Here is a 12,074-nt window from a genome sequence, read left to right on the forward strand (position 1 = left end):
ACACACACATTAACCCCTTCCTTTCCCAAATTCCATATAAAATATATATAAACATAATAAAAATAAACATATGTGGAATCACCACATGCGTAAATGTCTCATCTAAACCGCACGGTCAATGGCGTACACGCAAAAAAATTCCAAAGTCCAAGTAGTCCAAAACACAAATAGGACCGATTAAAACTTCAGATCATGGCGCAAAAAATGAGCCCTCATACCGCCCCATACGCCTAAAAATAAAAAAGTTATAGGGGTCAGAATATGACAACTTTAAATGTATTAATTTCCGTGCATGTAGTTATGATTGTTTCCAGAAGTAATACAAAATCAAACTTATATAAGTAGGGGATCATTTTATTCGTATGGACCTACAGAATAAAGATAAAGTGTAATTTTTACCGAAAAATGTACTGCGTAAAAACGGAAGCCCCCAAAATTGACAAAATGGTGTTTTTTCTTCAATTTTGTTGCACAATGTTTTTTTTTTCCTGTTTCGCCGTAGATTTTTGGGTAAAATGACTGATGTCAATACAAAGTACAATTGGTGGCGCAAAAAATAAGCCATCATATGGATTTTTAGGTGGAAAATTGTAAGGGTTATGATTTTTAAAAGGTAAGTAGGGAAAAATGAAAGTGCAAAAACAGAAAAACGCTTGGTCCTTAGGGGGTTAAAGGGATATTCCGGCTTTAGACATTTTATTCTCTGTTCAATGGAGAAATGAAGGTAGATCCTAGAATTTTTTAACCCCGCAAGGACCAAGTCCACTTTTACCTTAAAGGGGTATTCCGGCTTTTAGACACTTCATCCCCTATCCAAAGGATAGGGGATAATATCCCTCTTTTAATAATGTCAAGCCGACTTTTTTTGTCGGGTTGTGCGACCAAATTTGTGTCGCATAGCCTATGCGACACAAATTTGGTCGCACAACCCGACAAAATATATCATCACCCTGAGTGTTTTTTAAACCCGCCAAAATGGGCGTGGTTATCGCAAAATGGGGCGTGTTCCCGACAAAAAAGAAAAAACACTCGGCGTATGATGAAAACCTGTGAATTTTTCTTCACCAAAACCTGACAGCTCTGAGGAAATGACTCAAAACTGACTAAATCCCACCCCTGTCATGGAACAGGGTCTGTTTCATGTTGAGGGTAGTAGTACAGGGGCAAAGGGGTTGATCGCATTGGGTCTCACTTCTGAGACCCAATCCGATCAAAAGTTGTTAAGCAGGGGAGCGGGCGGCATGGTCCGCTCCCCAGCGATGTACGATATATTTTACTTGCGGGGTTCTCAAATAGAAGAGCTGCGGTGGGAAAATATATATAGAATCGCTGGATGGAATGTATATGTCTGGCTCCCCACAGCTTCTATGTATCTTGTCCCATATACCCACCGCAGCGCATGTATATATATATATATATGTATGCCCCCCGCACAGTGCAACCATATGCCCCCAGCAGCACATGTTATATATGTCCCCCATACAGCGCTATCATATGCCCCCAGCAGTGCATATTATACATGTCCCCAGCACAGCGCTATCATATGCCCCCAGCAGCGCATGTTATATATGCGGGAGCATATATAACATGCGCTGCTGGGGGCATATGATAGCGCTGTGCAGGGGACATATATAATATGTGCTGCTGGGGGCATATGATAGCGCGGTGTAGGGGACATATATAACATGCGCTGCTGGGGGCATATGATTGCGCTGTGCGGGGGGAATACATATATATATATATATATATATATATATATATATACATGCTCTGCTGGGGGCATATGATAGCGCTGTGCGGGGGACATATATATAATTTACCGTGCAACACAATTTCCAACCCGTGAGACACAATTTTTTTTCCCATGTGACACATTAGTAAATCAGGGAGAAAAATACACGGAGTAAATGAAGAAACACTCAGAGATAAACCCGACACTCTTAGTAAATGAGGGCCAATATGTCTGATTGCGGGGGACCTCTGGGACCCCCCCACCCGCGATCTACATGCAGCACCCGCATTATGTGCGGAGCTGCGTCTCCAGGCTCAGAAACCGGAAGTTTGGAGACATGACGTAACACCACGCCCCCCTCATGACGTCACATCACGCCCCTCTCTTCATGTCTATGGGAGGGGGCGTAATGGCTGTTATACCCCCTCCCATATACATGAAGGGAGGGGGCATGACGTCATGTCACGAGGGGGGCCTGGTGTTACGTCACGTCTCCAGTCCCTAAAACTTCCGGTTTCTGAGCCTGGAGACGCAGCTCTGCACATAATACGGGTGCTGCAGGGAGATAGCTGCTGGTCCTAGCAGCGGGCCCCCCGCGATCAGACATCTTAAAATATCTAAAGCCGGAATACCCCTTTAAGGTAAAAATGGGCATGGTCCTTAAGGGGTTAAAAAATTCAAGGATCTACCTTGATTTCTCTTGTATAGTAGAAACATTACCAACAGTTTTCCACTAATATTAAGCCAAATACTTCACCTTTTATTTTCTTTTTCTACATGAAGTTTTGTGGCATGTCCCCAATCGAATGCTCCTGTCCGTGAGTCCAGCCATCTCTTCAGCTCCAGAATACATCTGTCAGTGACCTTCAGGACTATGATGTGTCTGAAAAAATCACAGGCTGAATATAGATGATGGACCATGGGACCAGCACTAAGGTCAATCAGGACATCTCCTTTAATGTAACCTGCAAAAAAAATATATAATAAATAAAAAAAAAATATATATATAAATATATAAAAAAAATTATATATATATATATATATATATATATATATATATATATATATATATATAGCAAAAACAAGGATAAGTTGGCTAGCACTACTGATACCAAAACTACTGCATGGACCTGGCATATAGGTGCACGCTGCTAGGCCGAATATACATAAACAAGAGAATACAGCAGCACATTGCTAGCACAAAGATACAGATAAAACATGAAATGCTATATAGCTATAGTGAGAAAAATGAAAAAGTGAGATACTTAGCTCACAATTTGGCGGCCAAATAGTTTGGACCATCCCCCCACGGTAAGGTGACCTCATTGGGACGGACCCGACACTGTGAATATGCCTCTGTGTAATCAGTTTAACAGGCATTGCAAGGTCTGAGAAGTCCATGCCCTTATACACACCTAATAGAGGTGGGTGAGGTGCAGGAGCTAACATGGAGGTAGCCACTCCCCCATATGTGAGGTAACCTTACCGTGGTGGGATGGTCCAAACAATTTGTCCGCCAAATTGTGAGCTAAGTACCTCAGTTTTTCATTTTTCTCACTATAGCTGTATAGCATTTCATGCTTTATCTGTATCTTTGTGCTAGCAGTGTGAAGCTGTATTCTCCTGTATATATATATATATATATATATATATATATATTATACTGAAACATCTAACATATTAAACCCTCAGAGATGTTGTAGACAAATGATAATGTATGTCTGTATTGCTAAATAAGTTTGGCAACATAGTATTTTCCAATATAGGATAATAATAGGAAAAAATAAGTTAATCCTCATATGTTCTACAGAGCTAGGTATGGTTTAATCTATTAAGTTAATTAAAATAATAGTAATAAAAAAAAAATAAAAAACATTAAAGAGATTTGTAGCTTTAGACAATGTCTCCTGGATATTAGCTCCTTAAGGACTGAGGGCGTATCCACATGCCCCTGTTTTAGAGTCCTTAAGGATTGAGGGTGTATGGATAAGCCCATGAGAATTCCGGTCGGGGACCGGACCGGGATGCCTGCTGAAATCATTCCGAGGGGGGTCCTGAGGTTTTTTTTTTTTTTTTTGCTAAACGTGTGGCCGGGCCCTCTTAGCTATTAATGAGCGATCCACCACCATTAGCTAAAGCCCACCCTCCGCTGATCAGTCCCGTAGTACTGATCAGCGTTTTTTTGTGGTGAAGGCGCTTTTTCGGGGATTAAAGCGTCTTTTTTATTTTAATTTTTGCACCTATGGGTTGTCCGTTCCACCAGTAGTAGGCATGTTTTGTGTGGACGGACCGTACCTGTGTGTGCGGCCTGCCCCACCGCTGTCAGTTCAGGGCGGGTTAGTTAGTTAGGGTGGGTTAGTTAGTTAGGTTAGGGCGGGTTAGGGTAGGAAGTCTCGCATCACACCACATGCAGCACAAACAACAATAAAGGTTTCCCCCAGATATATACACTTCACTCCCCATTAAAGCAGGAAAATAACCCACAAGGCGTTTTCAGCGGAGGAGACTTATGCCTTACTTGCCTCCAACTCTGAAAGTGCCACAGAGGAGGAGGAAGACCCCACCTTCCTTATTTCCTCGTCCTCCTCATCATCTTCTGAAGATGAGCCACCAAAGCAGCGGAGACATCGCCATGCAAGGCCGTAAACTTCCCCTGCTCCTGACCCTGTGCCCCATGCTAGTATGAGTCCCCCTGGCGCTCATACTAGTCAAGCCCCCCAGCCAAGTTTACTGGTGCCCCGTAGCCGCGAACTTGTCTGGACTCAGCCAGAGGATCATGAACCTGTGATTCCTGAGTTTGTTGGTGACTCAGGAATCAAGATTGACATTGTCTGGTTCACTGAAATGGACTATTTTAGTTTTTTTTCAGTGAGGACTTTTTCAATCTGATGGTTGACCAGACAAACCTGTATGCACAACAGTTCGTCTCCTCAAACCCCAGCTAATTTTTAGCTAGACCCAATGAGTGGTACCCAGTCAATGCAGCCGAAGTGAGGACCTTTTGAGGCCTCGTGCTGCATATGGGTCTAGTTAAAAAACCCAGTGTCAGGCAATACTGGAGTGGGGACGTCCTCTACCATACCCCGCTCTACAGTATGGCTATGGCATGTCCCCAGTTTGAGGCCATTCGGAAATGTTTGCATTGTGCTGATAATGCGGCATGTCCCCACCAAAGTGATCCTGTGTATGAAAGGCTGTATAAAATCAGGCCGGTCATCAATCACTTCGGGTCACTTTGGGGCCACATTTTGGGAGGCCTATGGCCCTGGGCGGGAAGTCACTATTGATGAGTCTCTCATCAGCTTTAAAGGGAGACTCAGCTTCCAGCAATACATCCCAACCAAGCGAGCGTGATATGGCGTGAATATGTATAAACTTTGCGAGAGTACTTCAGGGTACATTTGCAAGTCTATGGTGTATGAGGGACGAAATTCCCATATTGAACCCCCAGAATGTCCCCCTACTCTGGGTGTTAGCGGGAAAATAGTTTTGGAGCCTTTTGCACCCATTGCTAGATAAAGGTTACCACCTTTACATGGATAACTTTTATACTAATATCATATTATACTTTTCACATCCCTCGCCGCAAGATCCACAGTCGTTTGTGGGACAGTCCGGAAGAATCAAAGAGGCCTTCCGCCCCATCCCCTACATGCTCCTATCCCCCGGGTGAGTCCCGTGCGTTTTCCCATGAAAACCTGTTGCTGGTCAGGTATAAGGACAAGAGGGATGTCCTTATGCTCACCACAATTCATGGGAACGGCAGCACCCTTGTCCCTGTGTGAGGTACCGCGGGACAGGTCCTCAAGCCCGATTGTATTCTGGACTACAATCGATATATGGGGGGAGTTGATGTTTCTTATTAAGTACTCAAGCTATATGATGCCATGCGTAAAATACGGACATGGTACAAAATAGTTACGGTCTACATGGTACAGGTGGCCATGTAAAACTCTTTTCTACTGTTCCAGCATGCTTGCAACACAGGGAAATTCCTGCAGTTTCAAGAGGAAGTTCTAAAGGCCCTCATCTTTGGTTGCCTCCAAGGAGTGGAGTACATTGTCTTCCAAATTTTAAATCCAAAACACCCCCCCCCCCCCCCCCCCCAAAAAAAAAAAAAATAAAAAAAAAAAAATAACCCAAAACCTCTTTCCCAATAGCCCTGATAATATCTTTTTTTTCCACCAAAAAAATGGGTCATGGGATACGGACACAGAGTCAACAGCATTGGGGGTTTGCAGTTGCCTCTCCCCACCTGAGCGGGGTGCGCATTTGAGGTAACAGAAAAGGGACAGCCACACACATCACATTCCCAGAATGATGATTCAGAGCATAAGGTTTGGGGCGTGCATCATTTTTACTTTCGGCTATAATCTGGGTCATCATTCTGGAAATTGGCATGTCAGTTTTAAAATTGCAATTTTAATTCCACCCCCATAGTACACTTCATCCATTCCTGGAAAATAAATTTAGGGAACACCCGTCTGTTCCAAATCTCCACTTCACCCTATACACCTTCCCTAAGGGGTGTACTGTTTGTAATGGTGTCACATGGGGGTGTTCCTTTCTTGTATTTTCCTCTGAATATATGTAACTGTTAGGTCCGTAAGAAACATCGGTCTCAAATGCGAAGAGTTTTCGCTCATGAGCTCTGTCGTATTTCCAAGCAACAATTCACAGTCACATGTTAGTTGTGCCCAGGAAGATGAAGCAGAGCATAGGTTGAAAATTGCAATTTTCAAAAGCTACCCTTCATCTATCCTGGAAAATAAATTTAGAAAACACTTGTGCATTCAAAATGTGCTCTTTAGCCCTATACCCCTTCCTCAGGGTGGGTACGTTCTGTAATGGTGTCACATGTGGGTGTTTCATTTTTGTATTTTCCTCTGAATGTATGTAACCGTCAGCTGCTGATATGCCATAGGCCTCAAATGCAAAGTTACCTCTATGACTTCTGAGCCTTGTTGTGCGCCCGCCCAACATGTTACCCCATATATGGATGTGTTTCCATAGTCAGGAGAAAAAGCCCTCCAATATTTGTAACCCAATTACTCCAATTAACCCTTGTGAAAATGATAAAAATTGGGTAACCCCAGCATTTTATTGTAAAAAAATAAAAAAATTAAATTTATGGCCCACTGTTCAAAAAAACCTGTGAGGTATGAGTACTTGACGGGTGTAGTTTCAAAATTGTGGACACTTTCTGGGATTTTTTTTTTTTTTTTTTAGGTTTTATGTCAGAACCTCAACCATTGCAGTGCAAAGCACCACTTTAGGTCTCAAATTTTATCGGTGCTGTCTCACTCCCAAGCCCTGTTTTGCACCCGCATAGTGCTTTATGGGGTATATCCTTATTCTGGAGAAATTGGGCTACAAATTTTGTTGAGCAATTTAGTATTAAAAATCTATTTTTTTACTTTTACGGCCCACTGTTCAAAGAAACTGTGAGGTGTAAGTAATCACTGTAACCCTTGTTACGTTCCTGGATGGGTCTAGTTTCCAAAATGGTGTCACATGTGGGGGTTTCTGCTGTTCTGGCATCATGGGAGGTTTGAAAATGCACATAGCCTCCGACTCCTCATAAGGAACTATTACATGCAATCTTTAGATTGCAAACTCTGAACAATGCTGTTCCAAGGAACAGCATTGATCAGTGTTATCAGCACTTCTTTGCTCCCACCTGCCATGGCTTTCTGAATCATTGGAGTGCAGATCAGACAGTGAGAAGGAAGGTAAGAGAACTCCTGCATCCCCATAGCTGATCTGGACCCCATCTATAGCAGCTCCACTAAGCTACCAGCACTTAATTTTTGGCATTTTAAAAGCAGCGATCAGCTTTGATCACAGTTAGGAATGAGTGAATCGAATCTGACGAATCCAAATTTATTACAAATTTCTGGTAAAATTATATTTACAACGAATACAAATATCACCACGATTCGATCACGCAAATCGCTTCATTAACCCCTTAAGGACCCAGCCCATTTTCACCTTAAGGACCCGGACATTTTTTGCACATCTGACCACTGTCACTTTAAGCATTAATAACTCTGGGATGCTTTCACTTTTTCATAATTTCTTGGTGAAAAATTCCAAAATTTGATGAAAATTTTGAGTTAGAGTTTTTTAAACTTTGAAACTCTCTGCTTATAAGGAAAATGGACATCCCATATAAATTATATATTGATATTGATTCACATGTACAATATGTCTACTTTATGTTTGCATCATAAAGTTGTCATGTGTTTACCTTTGGAAGACATCAGAGGGCTTCAAAGTTCAGCAGCAATTTTCCAATTTTTCACAAAATTTTCTAAATCTGAATTTGTCAGTGACAAGTTCAGTTTTGAAGTGGATTTGAGGGGCCTTCATATTATAAATACCCCATAAATGACCCCATTATGAAAACTGCACCCCTCAAAGTATTGAAAATGACATTCAGTAAGTGTGTGAACCCTTCACGTGTTTCACAGGAATAGCAGCAAAGTGAAGGAGAAAATTCAAAGTCTTCATTTTTTACACTCTCATGTGTAAAAGGAAAGAAATAACACTAAAATTTGTAACCCAATTTCTCTCGAGTAAGGAAATGTCTCATATGTGTATGTCAAGTGCTCTGTGGGTGCACTAGAGGGCTCAGAAGGGAAGGAGCAACAATGGGATTGTTACGCCAAGCGCTTTGTGTCCCGCATCCATCCTGGAGCGCTCAAGGTGTGTATCCTCCTGCAGCGCCCCGGTCTGTCCCTCTGACCGGGAGCGCTGCTACAGTGCCGTCGGCGGGGATGCGATCCGCGTGGCTGCACAAGTCTGCCCACGGGTCACATCCCATTCTACTTACCTCCCTCTTCCTTCTGTCCCTCCCAACGCGCGTGGCCCCGCTCTCTAGGGCGCGCGCGACGGCTCACTTAAATTAAAAGGGCCAGTGCACCATTAATTGGTGCATGGCCCAATTACTGTAAAAGCGAATAAAACAACACTTCCCCTTCCTGTCCTTGCCGGATCTTATTGCCTAGTGCCTAGAGAAAGCATTTCATGAGTGTTCATTGTTCCCAGAACCTTTGCTGTTGTCCCTGACTACGAATCTTGCTGCCTGCCCTGACCTTCTGCTATATCTGACCGTGCCTTGTCCTTTTGTACCGCACCATCTCAGCTGCCAGAGGGGTTGAGTCGCTAACGGGTGGAACGACCTGGGGGTTACTGCCGCAGCAAGTCCATCCCGCTTTGCGGCGGGCTCTGGTGAATACCAGTAACCCCTTAGACTCGGTTCCCTTGGCACGGCCCACGCCATCACCTCTCTGACACAGAGGATCCACCTCCAGTGTCCTCACCATCCGCCAGCCCGGATCCTGACAGGGATTTTGGAGAGTGAGTTTTTATGAAATGTTTTTTTGGGGGGCATGTCACATTTAGGAAGCCCCTATGGTGCCAGAACAGCAAAAAAAAAATAAAAAATAAAACACATGGCATACAATTTTTGAAAACAAAAGCCCTCAAGGAACGTAACAAGGGGTCCAGTGAGCATTAACAGCCCACAGGTGTTTGACGACTTTTCGTTAAAGTAGGATGTGTAAACAAATTTTTTTTTCACAAAAATGCTGTTTTTTTCCCAAAATTTTTATTTTTACAAGGGGTAATAGGAGAAAATGTCCACCAAAATTTGTAACCCCATCTCTTCTCTCTTCTGAGTGAGTAAATACCCCATGTGTGAACGCCAAGTGCTCTGCTGGTGCACTACAATGCTCAGAAGAGAAGGAGTCACATTTGGCTTTTGGAAAGCAAATTTTTGCTGAAATGGCATACTATGGCATACTATTTTGACTACACCCCTCAAGGTACGTAACAAGGGGTACAGTGAGCCTTAATACCCCACAGGTGTTTGACGAATTAACATGTACTGGCAGACCGTGCATGCTGGGAGTTGTAGTTTTGCAACACCTGGAGGCACACTGGTTGGAAAACCTTCCGTTAAGTTCTGTTATCTAACTCTTTCTTTTCCAACCAGTGTGTCTCCAGTTGTTTCAAAACTACAACTCCCAGCATGTACTGTTCGCCGAAGGACAGGAGGGGTGGCACCCCTGCCTCCTCACTCCTATCCCTTCAGGGGGATTGTGTGTGTCTTGGACAGCCCCGATCCCCCTTATTTTCCGGGTCACCGGAGACCTGTATGACCCGGATTTGCCGCAGATAGCCGGTCTGAATTGGCGGATCCACATGTGAGGACATGGGGCTAGGAATCCTGGGAAGGTGGGAACAAGGGTAGGCGCGATGACCCTGAATCACATGCAGCATGCAGCCAGTCACCTCTGTGATGTCACAGCCCTATATAATCTGCAGCCATATTGCAGCCAGTCATTTCAGCCTTTCATTGCTGAGAGATAGATAGGGACAGACAGCGCTGTGTGCTGGCCAGAAAAGCATTTGTCCTGCAGTGATTCACCTCCCAGTCACATCAGTGTTCTGTTGCACAGACAGAGGGACAGAGAGCAGTGTGTGCTGCACAGAAAAGCATTCTTACAGCAGCGATTCACTTCACAATTATTACAGCATTCTATTACAGAGAGGGACAGAGAGCAGTGTATTGCACAGAATAGTGTCCATTTCAGATCACAGACCTGGTGTTGGTTCTGTACATAGTGTCTAGCGACACTCGTTTCCCAATATTTAGAATTTTCTTTTTCTTCTTTTTCCTGTACACTCTTTTTTGCCATGTTCCTAATTGTACTTTTATGTTCATTAATACGGACTTTAATGGATCTAGCAGTTTGCTCGATATATATCTTGCCACAAGGGCATTTGATAAGATAGATATATTACTTGTTTAGTGTCACAAGTAAACCATCCCCGTATGGGAATTTTCATTCCCCTCATTGGATAGGTTACTGTGTCACCTTTTATGATCCCATTACAGTTTCGGCATGAACCACATGCAAATGTGCCATTTTTCCTAGCTTTCAAAAATGTTTGTTTCGATACCCGCTTCTTCTTTATGTCCAACCTTACCAACATGTCACCTATTGATTTACCTCTCCTGTATACAAACTTCGGTTTTTCCTTATACAGTATACCATACTTCGGGTCTGCTTTCAGCATCCCCCAGTACTTCGAAATTACATTTATTTTTTATTTTTTAACAAGTCTGTTTTTATTTTTACATAACAGTAATCAAAATACAATGCTAACAATGAATAGGATATACACAATGTATTCTCTTTGCCGGATAGAGCAATAAGCAATCGGAATGGTACATGTGCACCGTATACATAGCCTTTTACATAGAAAAGAGACATGCACAGATATGTAATCCTGGAAAGATCTTATTATTAAAACACAAATATCAACAAACAAAACAAGTCACATGAATCGAGTCGGTAAAGAATTTGTTACCCTTGAGTGAAATAGAGTGGTGAGCTAGCTAGGACAGCTAAGGGTTCATCAGTTAAAATATGATCTCTAGGAGGATGAAAGCTAGATAAGTATATCAGTGTGGAGGGGGGGGGGGAGTGGGAGGGGGGGAAGGGATATACCAGAAAGTCCTGTGTGGCGTAGCACTCCTAGAGGTTGTACACTGCGGTGGTCTATTCGTGAGGTCCAGATACTTTCAATCTGTTTAATAAGAGGGCAATGGCGTAGAGAGGGACTGTGTCATGCAAAGGCGCTTATACGAGAGCCAGGGTCCCCATAACATTTCAAACTTGTCATGGGTGAGGGATGACCAGCTGGATAGTTCCTCCATTCTGCATATTTGATTCAACTTCTCCATCCATTGTGTTTTTGTGGGAGGTACGGTTTGTCGCCATAATTGGGGAACAAGAGCCTTAGCTGCTGCTATCATGTGGGTAGGCAGGGATTTGTTTGAGGGTTTTAAGAAAGGTATGGGTAGGGCAAGGGCTATAACAGCCATTGAGAGCGTGATCGAACTTTTACACACCGTATTAATTGTATCCTCTACCGCCTTCCAATAAGGTTGGATCATTGGGCAACTCCACCAAATGTGTGTTAGATCGCCCAAGCCTCCCCCACATCTCCAACAGGAGTTAGAGTTCAGGAGACCAAGTCTCGGGTGTTTTGTACCATCGAGAGAGTAATTTAAAATGGTTCTCTTGTAGTTTGACACACCGAGAGAATCCATGAGAATTGCGAAGAACAAACCTCCTCTGTTCATCTGTGAGTTGTATTTTTAATTCTGTTTCCCAAGAGTGCAAGTACAGAGGGTCACCAACGCTAGTATCTGTTAATAGGGACTTAGTATTACAGCAAGTTTCATCTTAGTATTTTTGTTGGTAGAATAGATGTCATCTAGCCATGTGGTGGATCGGGCAATCGTAAACTCTTTTAGAAAGGCAAT

The 12,074-nt window shown here is 43.1% G+C and overlaps 1 protein-coding gene across 1 annotated transcript in view; it reads right to left on the bottom strand.

Annotated features, from left to right (window-relative positions):
- Positions 1 to 12,074, bottom strand: part of LOC130294045 (indolethylamine N-methyltransferase-like) — a 52,427-nt gene that overhangs the window by 21,048 nt on the left and 19,305 nt on the right. The window contains exon 2 of the mRNA XM_056543417.1: positions 2,490 to 2,697. Within this exon, the coding sequence (XP_056399392.1) occupies positions 2,490 to 2,697 (208 nt within the window). The remainder of the gene's footprint in view (positions 1 to 2,489; positions 2,698 to 12,074) is intronic.

The sequence above is a fragment of the Hyla sarda genome, chromosome 10 (assembly GCF_029499605.1).
Source record: "Hyla sarda isolate aHylSar1 chromosome 10, aHylSar1.hap1, whole genome shotgun sequence".
Lineage (NCBI taxonomy): Eukaryota > Metazoa > Chordata > Amphibia > Anura > Hylidae > Hyla > Hyla sarda.